The 19,609-nt window shown below is 45.6% G+C and overlaps 1 protein-coding gene across 27 annotated transcripts in view; it reads right to left on the reverse strand.

The window, feature by feature from the left end:
- Positions 1 to 19,609, reverse strand: part of LOC137304194 (sorbin and SH3 domain-containing protein 1) — a 357,720-nt gene that overhangs the window by 33,452 nt on the left and 304,659 nt on the right. For all 27 annotated transcript variants that reach the window (XM_067972736.1, XM_067972735.1, XM_067972732.1 and 24 more), the window contains one exon: positions 4,774 to 4,952. In XM_067972736.1, coding sequence (XP_067828837.1) covers positions 4,774 to 4,952 — 179 coding nt within the window. The remainder of the gene's footprint in view (positions 1 to 4,773; positions 4,953 to 19,609) is intronic.

Below are 19,609 nucleotides of genomic sequence, written 5' to 3' on the forward strand. Positions count from 1 at the left end.
TGTTTGACCCTATGCCAATTTGCGCATGGCTCAGGTAGTAATCCAGAGATTATTACCTTTGAGGTTCAGTTTATTAATTTGGATCCTAGCTCCCCAAACTTCCTCAGAAGAACCTGATTTCTAATCCCACCTATGTCTTTGGTTCTCACGTGGACCATGACAGCTGGACCATCCCCCCTCATGCTCCAAGTTCTTCTCCAGCCACGAGGAGATACCCTTAACCCTGGCAACACAGCCTTTGGGACTCCCGGTCATGGCTGCAGAGAACAGTGTCTGTCCCCCTGACTAACACAGGATACGGTTTAAGTAACGAGAGAGGAAATTTTAAGGCTGCAGTGTGCCCGGAAACTTAACCTCGTTGGGAACAGATTATCAAATAAAGCCTCAAAAGAGTTTATAGCAGTCTTTAAAGTACTACTAAGGAGAATTAAATATTAATATTAGAGCCGGCTTGGAGCTCAAAAGACTGATGAAGCAACACTGACTGACAGAGTCCAACCGTTTGAGAACTGCATCAGGAATCATTGAACAGGAAATTTTCCCTCTCCAGTTTACACACAATTACCTGCAAAATGTTAGGCCATGATCTCATTACTAACTCGCGTGTCATAGGAATCATTTTAACAATCAGCTGTGACCTTTGACACTTTTATAACCAATTTCCCCACTCCCACTTTCCTCTCCTGAAGGTGCTGACTCTCTCTGCCTTAAACTTCAACAAGACTCCAGCAGTGTTTCTGCCTCCTCACCCAAGTCACCCATCTTCATTTGTTAATCTAGACTGTGGGACCCCAAATCACCGCAGGGCTCAGCTGTGCACTTCAGGCATAGCTCTGTGGGCAGTGCAGCAGAGGGGGTGCAGAGTCTAGGTCAGGCTGTGGCCTACACTGCTCACCGTCACCCATCACTATCACCCGCACCATTCATCGTCACCCAGACTCTCACCATCACCGCTCACCATCACCCGCACCCTCAGTCACCCAGACTGCTCACTGCCACCCACACTGCTCACTGGCACCCTTTCACTCTCCGCCCATTTGTACTTAAAAATTCAGTCCTGCATACGTCATAGGACTCAGATTGGATCGAGGCTCCTGTCTGAAACAGGCCCCCAGGAAAATGCATCAAGTGGGAATAGAGCAGGAATATTCGGTAAGTACCGGTCCAGCAATGCCTCAATTTTTAAAAAATAATCCTCGTTTCCAAATCCCTCCATGGCCTCGCCCCTCCCTATCTCTAACCTCCTCCAGCCTTACAACCCTCCGAGATCTCTGCGCTCCTCCAATTCTGGCCTCTTGCGTATCCCCAATTTCCTTCTCTCCACCATTGGCGGCCGTGCCTTCAGCTGCCTAGGTCCTAAGCGCCGGAATTCCCTCCCTAAACCTCTCCACCTCTCCCTCCCCCTTTAAATCGCTCCTTAAAACCCTTCCTCTTTGACCAAGCTTTTGGTCACCTGTCCAAATATCTCCTTATGGGGCTCGGTGTCAAATTATGTTTGATTATGCTCCTGTGATGCTCCTTGGGATGTTTCACTATGTTAAAGACGCCTTATAAATACAAATTGTTTTGATGTTGTCAACCTTAAAATCTACAATAAATACTTGCTAACATTGAGGCAAACTGACGGTTGGATGCTGAACTCCAATGATGTATGCGAGTGTGTCTGTATGCGAGTGTGTGTGTCAGTGTATATAAGTGTTGTGTGTCATGTGACTGCATAGGGGCGAATTTAACCAGCCCCGCCCGATGGGAACGGGTGGTTCAAATGTGTCACGCACTTCCCGCTGCGTTAGAGTTAAGATCAACGTATGTACATGTGGGAGTGGGTGTGATTGTGAGTGATTCTGTATACATGTGGATGTATGCGCTTGTGTTTCTACCTCAAGTAACTTTACCAAAGTAGGCCCATCTTCTCAGCTCTGCCTTGTCTATGAATAAAACTTTTTAGTGCCCACTTCCTCACTCGGGCCTCAATCGGGAGCTTCACATGCACTCGAGGTTTTACTCCAGGGTCTTTCTACACTTACAATGTGCGACCTGGAGAGACCGCCTGTTGTTACTTTGGGCAAACTGTTAAGAGGCAGCCAATAACCGATTCGCCAAATGCTTACAGTGAAATGTCAAACAGGTAGGGAAAGGACAGACCAGAATGAAAACTGTAATGTCACCAATTACAGAAACAAAGATCACACAAGCGGGGGTGGGGGAAGGGGGGGGAGGGGAGGAGAAACACAGCGAAGGTAGTCTCAATAGACAAAGTGCCAGTGAATTACTGGAAAGTCCACCTTTAGGGTACATCCCAAGTTCATTGTGCCGATTGTTGTTTGGGTCGACCCCATCGAATACAGATAAAGGAACAAGATTCCCATTATCAGACCCCTCTGAGAGATCAAGCTGCAAGATGCCGTTATCTTGGCATTGTCCAGTTACAGCTGAGTGGTTCAGCTTTTCCACGACGTAAAAGGAGGATGTGCGCTTGGGAAGGGACGGCTTGTTATTGGAAAACAGTCCCTGTGCGACAGGTCTATCAAGCAAACTTCCTCTCTTGTGCTCTACCTCGGTCTGGCTGGCTGAGTCCATGTGGGGTCGAGGATTTCTCGGCCGGTGCAGAAAGGGCTTTTTCAGTCTGAATGGCCTTGGGCTCAGGAGGTAGAGATTTCTGGAAAGAGAAGATCGGAGATCTTGTGCGGTCAGCCTGGGATCCATGGCCTCTGCGATCTGTTTCTCGTGCCTGCGGATGGTAGTGAAACGGGTGTAGGAGGCAGGACAGGCTCCTTTGCACTGGTTTGCTATGCGTGCGCTCAAAGGCTGGTGGTTGCTGGCGGAGCTGTCGGCCGATACCGTGGACAGGCAGTCGAGTTCGGCGTCAGCACCAGTGGACGGTGACTCAGTGGCCACGACGTCGCTGACCTCCGACGTCACCTCTTCCGCGTCACTGCCAGAGCTCGAAGCGCTACGGATGGTTATTTGAACGCCGAGTTCGGGCTTCTCGTCCTGTCGTGGCGGGGGCTCCAGGAGAGATTCCGTCGAGTGTGCCGAGTGTAGGAAAGGCTTGGCGAGAGATGGCACTGGGCTCTTGCACGGTGTTGAGCCACTGGTCACATCCAGTGCAGGCATTGATCTGGACCTCTGGATTATCTGCTCAAACTCATTGACTCTGGAGGACACCGAATACTTTGGGACATTCTCCAACCTTTCTTGACCTGAGTTCTGCTCACACTGGCCTTTCGAACTGCAATCAAACTGAAACGCCATGTCTCTCACAATGGAGGTGGGCAGGGCTCCCTGGGGCCCCGATTGGTTGATCTGGTGCATGTTTTGGTGGAGTTTGGTAAACTCGGCTATGTTGTCAACAGAGCCATTTGGAAGTGGACATCTCCTGGAGATGGCGGCCGACTCCTGCAGCCTCCTGTCACCATTCAGCAAGAGAGACTCGATGCTTCGCCCAGTTTCATTTATCATGACTCTCTTGCTGGCGAGCAGGCAGTTGACATTGAGCAGGTTCTCACAGCTCTGGGCTTTCTGTGGAGAGGGGTTGTCACCCTCTCTATCCTGGGTGCGAATGCTCTCTACAAGTAGTTTGGGTTTGAATTTTGAGGGAAGGATTTCAGAAATGCAGGCTTTTGCTGCTGACATGGGCTTCTTATGTTTACATTTGTTACCTAGCATATTATTAGAGTTAACTGCTGTACTATTAATTGAAGTAGTTGAAATGCCGTGGCCATTCCCACCTTTAAAATCCACTGGTAAGCGTGCAGAGCAATAGAACAGACACAAAGTGTTAGTGTAAGCGAGGGTTAGTAAACAACGTTAAACACATCTACACTATTTCACGATTCTCAATGGGCGATTGCCAATTTGGACAATGGAGATCTCAACCTACGATCTCAGCTCGCCCTGGTTTTGCTCGCTGTTTGGTGTCTGATGGGCACATTGGGCAGCCATCAAAATGGAGGCCGTGTTTGGTGCGGCCTTCAATAGCACCTCTCAGGATTCACATCCTGGAAGCTACTGGACACACAGATTTAGTCTCTTGTAAATCATCGGATGATGGCAACATTAGCACAGTAATAAATAAAACAGCTTAAAGAACAAAGGTAACCAAATTAGATACCTACACAATCCCACCTAATCCAGCTCTAATGTACTATCACCAATACACCGAGCCCATGACCCACCTTGGACTGACGGGATTAAGTCCATTCTCACTGCTGGCTATATAGGTCCCACATATAATGGAATTGGACCGTTCTTGTGGGCATTAGACAACAACACAAAACTGTCCCTAATCTCAGTCCAGCTCCGAGTGGACGTGAGCCACTAATCCAGCGCTAACTGGCAGTGCCACTCAGGGACAGGATGACGGGTGTGGGAGATGGAAAATGCCAGACTGGTGGCAATAGGGATGGTTCTTCTGAGGTTTTCTTGGAGCAAATTATTGAAGCAGAGTAGACTGAGATTTACACTGCATCCAACGCAGAGTTATACCTGAACTGGGAGTACTTGAAATCAGCAGTGAGTGCCTGAAATGGCAATATAGCCCACATTGAGCATTGGTACAGATATCTTTTGCCCTGAGGAGCAGAAAAAAAAATTGTAAATAAATAAAAATCCTGCAGAGGAAATATTTTCCCCTGGTAGACCTCTATCTCTTACCTACAGTAAAGGCAAAAGCCAATTAAGAGGCATGCAGGTATTAACTAGTTACGGTATTCTAGAGGAAGCATTGCTGGGTTATAACGTATCATTCTTGGATGCTTTGGCACTGTTCACCTTTGGTTGAGGAGGAGCTAGAGGTTCTCTTGTTCAGGCCACTCAACCCCTGGAATGGAATATCTCCACCTTCCAGAACCGTCTTGTAGATTTGCCTTTCGTTCTCTTGGCTGATAGGCTCCCCGGTGCTCTGCTCCGACTGCCTTCTCACTGCATGGTAATTAGGTGAAAATACAGAACTGGAAAAAAAATAAAACACACGTAACAATAACCACATGCCATCGTCCCTTTCTGCACGACTTGTACAAAGCATTCAACTGGTCAAAAATGAACAAATTGTTCCATCAACCTCTGACATTTGTAGAAAATTGCTCCTTTGAAATGTTACATGACTCATGCCCACTTTCAGATATTTAACAGAAATCCTGGCGACCTTTATCAGTCAATAGTTCGATTGTGCAGAGCTTGGCTATTATTGTACTCTGAGGGGTGCGAGTTCGAAGCTGATTCATTCGATGAACTGCAAAGCACTTAAGAGATCTCAACTAATCGGATCTGCAGCAATCAGGCAGCCACGTTATGTTCCTCACATCAGGGTCGGTGACCCTTTGGGTTGGAAGAGTCATGGAATAACTTGGGTTATTCCTCCCCCTCCCCCACAGTGAGCTGTAACTTGATATTTCGAATCAGTTCCTTCCTTTCTCCTCAGGCCTCACATTTTCCACAGCTGTGCCCGGTTCCGTCTCATCAAGGATCATAGAATCATAGAAACATTACAGCACGGAAGGAGGCCATTCGGCCCATCGAGTCCGCGCCGGCTCTATGCAAGAGCAATCCAGCTAGTCCCACTCCCCCGCCCTATCCCCGTAGCCCTGCAATTTTTTTTTCCTTTCAAGTACTTATCCAGTTCCCTTTCAAAGGCCATGATTGAATCTGCTTCCACCACCCCCTCGGGCAGTGCATTCCAGATCATAACCACCCACCGTGTAAAAAAATTTTTCCTCATGTCACCTTTGGTTCTTTTGCCAATCACCTTAAATCGATGTCCTCTGGTTCTTGTCCCTTCCGCCAATGGGAACAGTTCCTCTCTATTTACTCTGTCTGGGCGCTTCATGATTTTGAATACCTCGATCAAATCTCCAATACTCCAGTTGTGGCTGAACCAGTGTTTTGTAAAGGTTCATCGTGACTTTTGTATTCTATGCCTCTATTTATAAAGCCCAGGATCCCATATGCTTTTTTTAACCGCTTTCTCAACCTGCTCTGCCACCTTCAACGATTTGTGCACATATACCCCCAGATCTCTCTGTTCCTGTACCCCTTTTAGAGATGTGCCCTCTAGTTTATATTGCTTCTCCTCATTCTTCCTACCAAAATGTATCACTTCGCATTTTTCTGCATTAAATTTCATCTGCCACGTGTCCGCCCATGCCACCAGCCTGTCTATATCCTCTTGAAGTCTATCACTATCCTCCTCACTGTTTACTGCCCTTCCAAGTTGTGGCATCTGCAAATTTTGAAATTGTGCCCTGTACACCCAAGTCCAAGACATTAATATATATCAAGAAAAGCAGTGGTCCCAGCACTGACCCCTGGGGAACACCACTGTACACCTCCCTCCAGTCCGAGAAACAACCGTTCATCACGACTCTGTTTCCTGTTACTTAGCCAATTCTGTATCCATGTTGCTATTGCCCCCTTTATTCCATGGGCCGTAATCTTGATGATAAGCCTACCATGCGGCACTTTATCAAACGCCTTTTTGAAAGTCCATATACACCGTATCAATTGCATTGCCCTCATCTACCCTCTGTTACCTCATCAAAAACTCTATCAAGTTAGTTAATCTCTATTTGCCTTTAACAAATCCGTGCTGGATCCTAATCAATCCACACTCGTCCAAGTGACTGCTATTTCTGTCCCGAATGATCATTTCTGAAAGTTTCCCCACCACTGAGGTTAAACTGACAGGCCTGTAATTGCTGGGTTTATCCCTACACCCTTTTTTGAACAAAGGTGTACTATTTGGTGGGATGCTTGAGTTATCCCACCAAGGGATATTTTATCAATGAACACTTCTGGTGCTGAACCTCACATTAACGGGAGTGTATGTCGGGTTAGGATTTTCCATTTATTAAGTGGAGTGTATCCTTATTGGGACAGACGGTTCACTCCACATCAGGCAGGGAAAACTCCATTAACAGGGATTGCTCAGTCGTTTGGTTTGGTTTTCCATTTGTACCACATCACCAGGCCATCAAAAAAAAACTCCTGTATATTGCAGGGCTTGGCAGAATTGGCGTGAAGGAAGGAAGGAAGCCTTTCAAAGGGCTTTACAGCCAATTATGTACTTTACTGAAGTGTAGTCACTGTTGTTATGTAGGAAACGTGGCAGCCAATTTGCGCACAGCAAGTTCCCACAAACAACAATGAGACAAATGACCATTATTTTTTGAAGTGATGTTGGTTGTGGAATAAATATTGGCCAAGTCACCGGGGAGAACTCCCCTGCTCTTCTTCGAAATAGTGCCGTGGGATCTTTTACGTCCACCTGAGAAAGCAGACATTGAACGTCAGATCAGAACTGCACCGGCAGAGGTGAAAACTGTACAGGGAACGAAAAAGAACTGAAGGGAGCCGTGGGGTGAATTCGCCAAACCCAAGCTCCCAGTAGGGAGCCACACTCGGAGGCAGCACGGGCCAGAGAATCAGCACGGGATTTCCCTGCTGGAAGTGGATCGATGGATTTACCGACTGTTATGGGGGAGCGCTTTGAAGAAAAGCTGCTTCAGACAGTTTGGACTTGTTCTGTGACCTTGTTACACTTCAAAATAGAAAATAAAATAAAGTGACGTTGTGTTTTCAAAGATATGCCAAAGCTCCTGGAACCACCAAAAGCTCTTGATCGGCCCACAATCTCCCAACAATATTTTTACACAACGTAACTCAGCCAGCTAAGTATTGGGAGCAAGAGTTAAGCCTTAAAGTCTAATCACAACATCAACAGTTAGAGCCAGACAATAATATCAGCAACTTGTTAAATGAGCATATATCTCGAAAACTGGAAGTAACTTTCTATGTGGCTTTTGAGGCTCTAGAATTTGCAGCCCACAAAGTCAAGAAGTTTGGACATTCCTGCTGTGGATTGAGAGGGGGGACGGGGCAGCTGAGGGAGGGAAGGACATCCACAAGGTTTAGAATTATAGAATCTTACAGTGCAGAAGGAGGCCATTCAGCCCAATGTGCCTGTGCCAGCTCCTTGAAAGAGCTATCCAATTAGTCCCACTACCCCACTCTTTCCCCGTAGCCCTATAAATTTCCTCCTCTTGAAGTATTTATCCAATTCCCTTTTGAAAGTTATTATTGAATCTGCTTCCACCGCCCTTTCAAGCAGTGTATTCCAGGTTATACTAACTCAACGTAAAAAAATATTTCCTCATCTCCCCCCTGGCTCTTTTGCCAATTATCTTAAATCTGTGTCCTCTGGTTACCGACCCTTCTGCCACTGGAAACAGTTTCACCCTATTTACTCTATCAAAGCCCTTCACAATTTTGAAAACCCTATTAAATCTCCCTTCAACCTTCTATGCTCTAAGGTGAACAATCCCAGCTTCTCGAATCTCTCCACATAACTGAAGTCCCTCATCCCCAATACCTTTATAGTAAATCTCTTCTGCATCCTTTCCAAGGCCTTGACAACCTTCCAAAACTCTCTTGATTCAGGAATCAAAACTTTATCGATTCAGGAATTAGATTGGAAAACTGCCAATGTCACTATTATTTAAGAACGGTAGGAGAGATAACTAGGAAATTATAGGCCTATTAGTCTAACGTCAGTTGTGGGAAGTTACTAGAATCTGTTATTAGGGACAGAGTGACTGAGCATTTGGACAAATATGAGCTGATCAGAGAGAGTCAGTGTGGATTTGTAAAGGGTAAGTCATATCTAACGATCCTAGTTGAATTTTTTTTGAGGAGGTCACTAACGTGGTAGATAAGACATACTTGCTCTCGAGGCAGTACAAAGAAGGTTCACTCGGTTAATCCCGGGGATGAGGGGGCGGACATATGAGGAGAGGTTGAGTAGATTGGGACTCTACTCATTGGAGTTCAGAAGAATGAGAGGCGATCTTATTGAAACATATAAGATTGTGAAGGGTCTTGATCGGGTGGATGCAGTAAGGATGTTCCCAAAGATGGGTGAAACTAGAACTAGGGGGCATAATCTTAGAATAAGGGGCTGCTCTTTCAAAACTGAGATGAGGAGAAACTTCTTCACTCAGAGGGTGGTAGGTCTGTGGAATTTGCTGCCCCAGGAAGCTGTGGAAGCTACATCATTAGATAAATTTAAAACAGAAATAGACAGTTTCCTAGAAGTAAAGGGAATTAGGGGTTATGGGGAGCGGGCAGGAAATTGGACATGAAGCTGAGTTCGGATCGGTCAATGCCCTGTGGGTGGCGGAGAGGGCCCAGGGGCTATGTGGCCGGGTCCTGCTCCGACTTCTTGTGTTCTTTAGATTTGTGGTTGGGATCAGATCAGCCATGATCTTGTTGAATGGCGGAGCAGGCTCGAGGGGCCGATTGGCCTACTCCTGCTCCAATTTCTTATGTTCTTATGTTCTTATAAGGGGGTGTCTATGAATATTATCTATATGGATTTCCAGAAGACATTTGACAAGGTTCCACATATAAGAGACTGTTAACAAAATTGAAAGCACATGGAATTGGAGACAACCTATTGGCTTGGATAGGGAATTGGTTAGGCGATAGGAGACAGAACGTAAGGATAATGGGTATGTACTCCAATTGACAGGATGTGACTAGTGGTGTCCCCCAAGGATCTGTACTGGAGTCTCAGCTTTTCACTATATCTATAAATGACTTGGATGAAGGAATAGAGAGCTGTGTATCTAAGTTTGCTGATGACACTAAGTTAGGAGGCACAGTAAATAGTGTAGATGGGAGCAGAAAGTTGTAAAGGGACATTGAAAGATTGAGTGGGTAAAACTGTGGCAGATGTAGTTCAACGTGGGAAAGTGTGAGGTCATCCACTTTGGACCCAAGAAAGAGTATTTTCTAAATGGCGAGAAGCTAGGAACTGTGGATGAACAGAGAGATTTGGGGGTTCAGGTTCAGAAATCACTAAAAGCTAGTGGACAGTTCCAAAAATTAATTTAAAAGGCTAATGGAATGTTGGCCTTTATCTCAAATACAAAGCGGTGGAAGTTGTGTTATGGCTAGACAGAGCTCTGGTTAGACCCCATCTGGAGTACTGCGTTCAGTTCTGGGCACTGCATCTCAGGAAGGATATACAGGCCTTGGAGGGGGTGCAGTACAGATTCACCAGAATGATACCAGGGCTGCTAAAAGGGTTAAATTATGAGGACTGGTTGCATAGAGTGGGTTTGTATTCTCTTGAGTATAGAAGATTAAGGGGTTATCTAATTGAGGTGTTTAAGATGATTAAAGGATTTGATCGGGTAGATTCGGAGAAACATTTCCTCTGGTTGGAGAGTCCAGAGCAAGGGAGCATAACCTTAAAATTAGAGCTAGGCCATTCAGGGGTGACGTCAGGAAGCACTTCTTCATACAAAGGGTAGTGGAAATCTGGAACTCTCCGCGCACCACCCCAAAAAAAAACCTGTTGAGGCTGGGGGTCAATTGAAAACTTCAAAACTGAGATTGATAGATCTTTGTTAGCAAGGGTATTCAGGGATACGGAACCAAGGTGGGTAGATGGAGTTAAGATACAGATCAGCCATGATCTAATTAAATGATGGAACAGGATCTAGGGGATGAATGGAGTCCTCCTGTTCCTGTGTTCCTAAAGTGTGGTGCCCAGAATTAGACACAATATTCTAGTTGGGGCTTAACCAGTGATTTATAAAGGTTTAGGTCCCGGGAAAGAATATAAGGGCCGATTTTCCCAAAGCGTGATCCTGGCACGAAGCCTGGCTCACCAGGAGCACAGATTGGTAAATCATTGGCACACTCCCCACTATTTCCCAATCTTTGCTCCCAGTTGGACGAGCTCCACCCCGGCAGCACAGTGGGAAAATTCCCCTTCAACTGCACACTCAATTAGAAATTGATATTACACAGAGTAAACGGGAAAACATTCAAGCATTTAAAGCATCAAGTGGGGGCATTCAAGCCCAAACAATGTTCATCTTCTGAACAGCAATTTAAATGGCTGCTGTCCAATTTTTGCTTAATTTGACGGTGCAATTTGCATCGAATATGTTATGTTGCAAAAACAAATTGCTTGCGAGAGATATTGTAATGAAAACAATGAGTGTTGTCCAGCCTCCCTCTACCCCCCCACTCCAGTAAATACACCGCCTTGGAATACAGTTAAAGGATTACCGATGGTGTCATCTCTATTGCCAATCAAAAGACAAACTGCCATCTAGCAAAATGAGCAACTTCCAGGGACCACAGGTCAAGGGTGCTTACAATTCATCATCTTCAGCGGCCCAACTTTAACACGAGCTGGCCGAAACGGCTGAGTGTTTGCTGCTGTGCAGGAACTGCACTACATTTACTCAGATTTACTAGTCCTTCTCCCTGGTGTTGCACATGGGGAGTCACGACCAATGTCGTCTACAGGTGAAGCAGGCAACGCAGATGTAATTCAGTCCCTACTTTAAATTAACACCACTCGGTCCTTAGGAATTTATAACTAGAGAAAAAAAATCTATGTTCACATTTATAATGGAAACTATTTATTTAGACCAGTCATACTGTAATTGCACTGTGTCAGCCGTGGTTCAGTGGGATCACTCTCACCACTGTGTCAGAAGGTTGTAGGTTCAAGCCCCGCTCCAGAGACCTGAGCATATAATCCAGGCTGACACTTCACTGCAGTACTGAAGGAGTGCTGCACTGTCAGAGGTGCTGTCTTTCAGATGAGACGTTAAACCAAGGCTCCACCTCCTTTCTGAAATGGATCCTATGGCACTATTTTGAAATAGTGCAGGGGAGTTCTCCCCGGTGTCCTTGCCAATACTTATCCCTCAACTAACAACTCAAACTGATTATCTGGTCATTATCACATTGTTGTGGGAGCTTGCTGTGTGCAAATTGGTTGCCATGTTTCCTACATTAAAACAGTACTCTTCAAAGTGCTTTGGGACTTCCTGAGATCATGAAAGGAGCTATATAAATGAAAGCCCTTTCTTCTTTATAACATTCTTGTATTCTACGCTCTTTCCTTTTATTTATCTCAGCATTTAATGGCAGTGATGGCCTTGTTGAGGTGAAGTGACAGAAACAGTGCGCGGGGCACAATTTAAAATAGTTTCTATTCAGAGAGTCCAATGAGACCCGAGCTTACTTTGGAAGGGATGTGAAAGGATCAGCACAACAGCGGAGTTAGGAGAGATGCAGCGATTAACGTGAGCGCTGTTAACAGCCCTGACAACAGCCTCAGCCTCAAAAGGCAAGGGCACTGAAGTGCAGGAACAGATGGGCACAAATTACAGGGACATTATCATCATTCTATTTAAAGCACTAATGACATGCAGCAAAATGCTGGCACACTAAAAACTGAAATTGCAGCCAACTTGTCACTTGTTAGTTAATCCATTTCTGGGTGAGTCATTCAATTCCTTTTTCTAAATTAACGCTTGTAATTCCAGCTCCCATTGACGGCCAAGTAGGGCCCTAAATCATCCATTCGAGGGTCATCAGGCAGAGGGTGTCAGGATGAGTCATCTGAGCTCAGTCAGTGAGGGTCGCCTGAGGGAGGGTCACGGGGTCGCCTGAGGGAGGGTCACGGGGTCGCCTGAGGGACACAAGCATTTCCATGAGGAGCACCTGCACACTCCCGGCATTTCGTCAACATTTTCTGCTGACAGTTTGCTGACCTCCCTGCTGGATTAATGATTTTATTTACTCCAGTGTGAGCTTACTCACACAAACCAGCCTCTGCGACCGGCCACTTCCTGCTGGGCAGAGTTAAAAAATATGGGAATCACAAACCTGGCAGCGGGAAATATGGCAAAAAAAATATATAGGTTAATGTTTCAGATGGAGACTCTTCTTCTGGCAAAGGGTCCCCACTCTTTGATTCCTGGGATGGCAGGACTGACGTATGAGATTGGGTCATCTAGGCCTATATTCACTAGAGTTCAGAAGAATGAGAGGGGATCTCATTGAAACATATAAAATTCTAACAGGACTAGACAGACTAGATGCAGGGAGGATGTTCTCGATGGCTGGGGAGTCCAGAACCAGGGGTCACAGTCTCAGGATACGGGGTATGCCATTTAGAACCGAGATGAGGAGAAATTTCTTCACTCAGAGGGTGGTGAACCTGTGGAATTCTCTACAACAGAAGGCAGTGGAGGCCAAGTTATTAGATGTATTCAAGAAGGAGATAGATATATTTCTTAATGCTAAAGGGATCAAGGGATATCGAGAAAAAGCGGAACAGGGTACTGAGTTAGACGATCAGCCATGATCATTTTGAATGGTGGAGCAGGCCCGAAGGGCCAAATGGCCGACTCTTGCTCCTATTTTCTATGTTTCTATGCCATTGAAGGGTTTGTAGGGGACTAAGGGATTCAACCAGTGCACAGAGGGTGGCTTCGCGACTACAGACCATCGCAGCTGAACAGTTACTGAGCCATAGATCTGGGATTATTAAAGATAAAAAAATCACTTGGAACAGAGACCGTCCGTTAGCGTAGAGCAGGGATGTCCACACTGTGGCCTATGGGTCCGAAAGGGTTTTTTTTTTAGCCCCAACAAAAGCCTCTGAAACCAGCACTCTTGCCTCAGTCAGTGGGTTCAAATCCCACTCCAGAGACTTGAACCCATAATCCAGGTTGAAACTTCAGTGCAATACTGAGGGAGTGCTATTTGCAGATGAGATGTTAAACCGAGGCTCGGTCTGCCCTCTCAGGTGAATGTAAAAAATCCCATGGCATTATTCGAAGAGCAGGGGAGTTCTCCCTGGTGTTCTGGCCAATATTTTTCCCTGGCACTAAAACAGATTATCTGGTCATTTATCTCATTGCCGTTTGTGGGATGTTACTGTGCACATATTGGCTGCTGCATTTCCTACATTACAACAGTATTTCATTCACTATAAAGTGCTTAGGGACATCCTAGAATCATAGAATGATAGAGCACAGAAGGCGGCCATTTGGTCCATCGTGCCTGTGCCAGCTCTTTGAAAGAGCTGTCCAAACAGTCCCAATCTCCTGCCCTTTCCCCATAGTCCGTGTTTTGTGTCATCTGCAAACTTTGAAATTATGCCCTGTCCAGGTCATTAATGTATATCAAAAAAGAGCAATGGTCCTAATACTGACCCCTGGGGGACACCACTGTACATTCCTTCCAGCCTGAAAAACAACCAATCACTACTCTCTGCTTTCTGTCTCAGCCAATTTCATATCCATACTGTCACTGCCCCTTTAATCCCATGGGCTTCAATTTTGCTGACAAGTCTATTATGTGGTACTTCATCAAACGCCTTATGAAAGTCAATGTACACATTAACCACGCTATCCTCACCAACCCTCTGTTACATACTGAATATATGAAAGGTGCTATATAAATGCAAGCCCTTTCTCTCTTTCGAAGCCCAGACTCCTCAGTCCTTCGTGTATTTCTCACTCGCTGGTTTGTCCTGCTTGAATTTCGTGGGCTTGGAGGTTTGGAAAGGGCGTTATTGTCTCGTTGGGAGATAAATCCTAAATCAAGATCTAATAGTATCACCAACTTGAGATATATGCACAGTAATGAGAACAGGGAGTAACTGTCAGTGGCCCCTGGGGCTCATGGTACACACTATTACCCATCAAGGCAAAAAAGTGTTGATCATCCGGTCATAAAGGTGAATATAATTGGGTTTGATTTTCACTGTCTGATATAAGAAAAGCATCAATTGTGGACAAATATTCAGAGGGTGTCCTGGAGTGGGATACGAGACCTCCCAGGTTATTTAGTCCAGTTCCTTTACACCACGTCAATCCTGAGGATTGGATTTCTCCATTTATTTCCCATCCCGGTGACAGGGACTCGCTTAATCGGAGACCAGATGAAAAATCATTGATTCCTCCCCCTCCCCTCGCCCTATCTGATGGGGTATTATGTTTCCTGTTCATTAAGCTCGGTAACTCCACATTTGAGCTGAATAAAATACTCAAGTTTCCTTTCAGCTGTGGAACCTCATTAATGACTCAACAAGGCTTTAACAAGCACATTACTGACTTTTACTCATTTATCATGAATATTCCTTACCACATTTTTTGGACAAAGTGGAATCCTGAGAGCAGACAAACCATCTGTTAACAATCGCTACCCATTCTGCATCGTTCTGCTCGTATTGCATCATTCAACAACAACTTGAATTTATACAACGCTTTTAACGTAGTAAAACGTCCCAAGGTGCTTCACAGGAGCGATTATCAAACCAAATTTGACACCCAACCACATTAGGAGATATTGGGATAGGTGATCAAAATCTGGGTCAAAGAGGTAGGTTTTAAGGAGCATCTTAAAAGGAGGAGAGAGGTAGAGAGGCAGAGAGGTTTAGGGAGGGAATTCCAGAGCTCAGGGCCTAGGCAGCTGAAGGCGCGGCCAATGGTGGAGCGATTAAAATCGGGGATGTGCAAGAGGCCAGAATTGGAGGAGTGCAGAGATCTCGGAGAGCACTGCACCGTGTTCCAAGGCGGTGTATTTACTGGAGGTGGGGGGGGGTGGGGGGTAGAAGGAGGCTGGACAACGCTCATTGTTTTCATTACAATATCTCTCATAAAGTGATTTGTTTTTGCAACATGACCTATTAGATGCAAATTGCACCATCAAATTAAGCAAAAATTGGACAGCGGCCATTTAAATTACTGCTCAGAAGATAAACGTTGTTTGTGCTCGAATTCCCCCACTTGGGGCCTGAAATGCTTGAACGTTTCCCTGTGCAGAGAACACTTTCATTTATGTCTATAATAGGATAACACGAGATCTGCTCTGTGCCTCGACTCCATTTACCCGCCTTAGCTCCCTATCCCTCGATACCCTTACCCAACAAAAATTTATCACACTCAGTCTTGAAAACTTCAATAGACCCTCTGTATCCACAGCCTTTTGGGGGAAGAGAGTTCCAAATTTCCACTCCCCTTTGTGTGACAAAGTGCTTCCTGATTACACTCTTGAAAGGCCTAGCTCTAATTTTAAGATTATACCCTCTTGTTCTGGATTCCCCCACCAGAGGAAATTGTTTCTATCTATCCTAATGAATCCTTTTATCATTTTAAACACCTTGATTAGATCACCATTCAACCTTCTAAGCTCAAAGGGAATACAAGTCTAGTTTACACCTGTCCATCTGGCTTTGCAACACTTGATGCTGCCACCGGGCAGTCTGCAATGCTCCAGATCCAACCTTCCCGCTTTTGATCACCCACAACAAAGTTACGTTTGCTAACCCAACTGTCAATGACGCCCTCCCTTACTGATTTACTGTTAGTGAATTGGTCTGCTTTTTATTTACATAGACCACCACTCGGTGCAATCTCAATATTTAACTCGTCCATGGGGTTCAGTCAAATCTACGACTTTGTGTCAATGGCCAATGTTACGGGCTGCGGCAATCGAACAACCGACAAACAAACCTACTGTTCTGGTCTCCATATTCTTAAAAAAAAGATATAGAGGCACTTGAAGGTACAAAAAAGATTTACAAGGATGATACCACAACTGAGAGGTTATAACTATCAGGAAAGACTGAACAAGCTGGGGCTCTTTTCTCTAGAAAAGAGGAGGCTGAGGGGTGACCTAATAGAGGTCTTTGAAATTATGAAGGTGTTTGATAGGGTAGACATAGAGAAGATATTTCCACTTGTGGGGGTGTCCAAATCTAGGGGTCACAAATATAAGATAGTCACTAATAAATCCAATAGGGAATTCAGGAGAAACTTCTTTATCCAGAGTGGTAAGAATGTGGAACTCGTTTCACAAGGAGTAGTTGAGGCGATTAGTATAGATGCATTTAAGGGGAAGCTAGATAAACACATGAGGGAGAAAGGAATAGAAGGATATGTTGATAGGGTTAGATGAAGTAAGATGGGAGGAGGCTCAAGTGGAGCATAAACATCGACCTGGACCTTTTGGACCGAATGACCTGTTTCTCTGCTGTAAATTCTATGTAATTCTAGGGAAGTGTGAGGTGCCTGCCAGAGACAGTTGATAAGCTCACTGTTTGTATAATAGTATGTTGTTATACTTGAAGGCCATACTGGGAATTGTATTCATTTCAAGATTTTGCTGTTTTTAATCAACTGGGTCACAGTTCTTTTGCTCTATGACTAGGGTGTTCTCTATCCTTGTCCAATGAATTCTGCCCGGGCTCTTACAGCACAAACAACACTCAATTTATTTGGTGAGTTTTTAAAACTTCCCTCCAACTTTCCTTCCTGACTCTTGCTGGGATTGGGTTCCATAACGTGAGCACCGTCACCGAGCTCCCAAGCGAGCACCGTCACAGACCAGGAAGGTGCAAGTCGGCACCGAGTTAGCTGGTTTCCAATGAGTCAGTCAGGGTTCGGGCTCCCAATCACAATGCACGAATCCCTGCTGGATAGTGTGTGCGTTTGAGGGGACAGTTTCAGGCCAGGCCGAGGTTACCTCTGCGGTTGACTGACCAGCCCACAGTCACCTGACACATGGAGATTGACCACTGTGGGGGTTAGTGATGGAGCTGTTGGAAGTTACTCCCAGCAGGAGATGATAGCATCCTCGTGACAGGTGAGGGGGAAACTGAAGGGGATTCTTTTTACATTTTAAAAGTAGAATCATAGAAAATTTATGGCACAGAAGGAGGCCATTCGGCCCATCGTGTCCGTGCCGGCCTAAAATGAGCCATTCAGCCTAATCCCACTTTCCAGCACTTGCTCCGTAGCCTTGTAGGTCACGGCACTACAGGTGAACATCCAGGTACTTCTTAAATGCGATGAGGGTTTCTGCCTCTACCACCCTCTCAGGCAGTGAGTTCCAGACACCCACCAACTCTGGGTGAAAAAAATCTTTCCTCAGCTCCCCTCTAATCCTTCTACCAATTACTTTAAATCTATGCCCCCTGGTTATTGACCTCTCTGCTAAGGGTAATAGGTCCTTCCTATCCATTCTATCTCGGCCCCTCAATTTTGTACACCTCAATGAAATCTCCCCTCAGCCTCCTTTGTTCCAAAGTAAACAACCCCAGCCGATCCAATCTTTCCTCATAGCTAAAATTCTCCAGTCCTGGCAACATCCTCGTAAATCTCCTCTGTACCCTCTCTAGTGCAATTACATCCTTCCTGTCATGTGGTGACTAGAACTGTGCGCAGTAACCAAATAAGTTAAGGTAAACCTTTATAAATCATTGGTTAGGCCTCAGCTGGAGCATTGTGTCCAATTCTGGGCACCACACTTTAGGAAAGATGTCAAGGCCTTGGCGAGGTTGCAGAGGACATTTAATAGAAAGGGACCAGGGATGAGGGACTTCAGTTATGTGGAGAGACTGGAGAAGCTGGGGTTGTTCTCCCTAGAACAGAGAAGGTTGAGGGGAGATTTAATAGAGATGTTCAAAATTATGAGGGGTTTAGACAGAGTAGGTCAGGAGAAACTGTTTCCACTGGCAGGAGGGTCAAGTAACTAGAAGACGCAGATTTATGATAATTGGCAAAAGAACCAAGGGGGAGATGAGAAAACATTTTTTTAACGCAGCGAGTTGTTATGATCTGGAATGCACTGCCTGAACGGGTGGTGGAAGCAGATTCAATAGTAACTTTCAAAAGGAAATTAGATATATACTTGAAAAGGAAAAATTTACAGGGCTATGAGGAAAGAGCAGGGGAGTGGGAGTAATTGGATAGCGTTTTCAAAGAGCCGGCACAGGCACGATGGGCCGAATGGCCTCCTTCTGTGGTGTAAGATTCCATGATTTTATGAAGTTACGTATTGTTTTTGCTGTCAGAGAGCCCACCCACACTTAACATTGGACAGGGGTAGAAAGACCCCACAAGAACAGAGGACAGCACCTGCTCACAGTCACAAAGTAAAAGGAGCTTCTACTAGCTGATCAAAACCAGTAAAACCTCGAAAGCATTTCAAGACTCAGAGTGGCTTTACAACAACAACATAAAGCTCTCAAACCAGCCTCAAATACAGGAAAACCTTTTGGAAATGGTTAAATTACAGATATAGGAATCTATCCCGGGTCTTAAAAGCTTTTACTGACCATGTGTTCTATCTTTCAAGGAGAGCGCAGCCCTGAAGCTTGTCGGAGGTCCTTACGGAACAGTTTGTACCTATTTTGGACTACACTGTAACTGCAAGGAATCCCACCAGCAATCACATGACTAACATTTAATCTAATCTCAGCTCAAGAGTTTAGTTTCTAAAGTAACTTAACGATCTCTTGGCTACATCATTCCCGCTGTGTTGGAGGATGTCCATCTCTCGAGGTGTTGCACACGAGTTGTCAAGACCAAGTGTAGAAGGTCAAGTAGGGTGAGAGGGCACATGGGATAATTGAATCGGACCAAAAAAGGAGGGGGGGGGGGGGGAGGGAGAGGAGATGGGAGGGCGGAGGAAGGGCAGGTGGAGAGGTAGAGAGGTGGGAAGGTAAATAGCCCCCCACATTCTTCCCCCAATCCTTGGTGAACAAAACCCAGCATCCTCACCTGAGCACATCTCGCTCCCCTCACCCCCCCAACCCACTGAACATCACTTAGCTGATTGGTGCCAATGTCCTCATCCTCCTTCGCATCCCCGTTTCCCTCAATTCTCTCTCTCATCTTACCTCCTCTCCCACTCTCCCCCTCCCTCCTCACTCTCCTTCCTGCTTTTTCATTTCCCCCTCTCACCCCACTACCCTCCTGTCGTCTTCTCCTTCTGCCACCCCCTC

This window comes from Heptranchias perlo, chromosome 36, assembly GCF_035084215.1.
Source record: "Heptranchias perlo isolate sHepPer1 chromosome 36, sHepPer1.hap1, whole genome shotgun sequence".
NCBI classification, from domain to species: Eukaryota; Metazoa; Chordata; class Chondrichthyes; order Hexanchiformes; family Hexanchidae; genus Heptranchias; species Heptranchias perlo.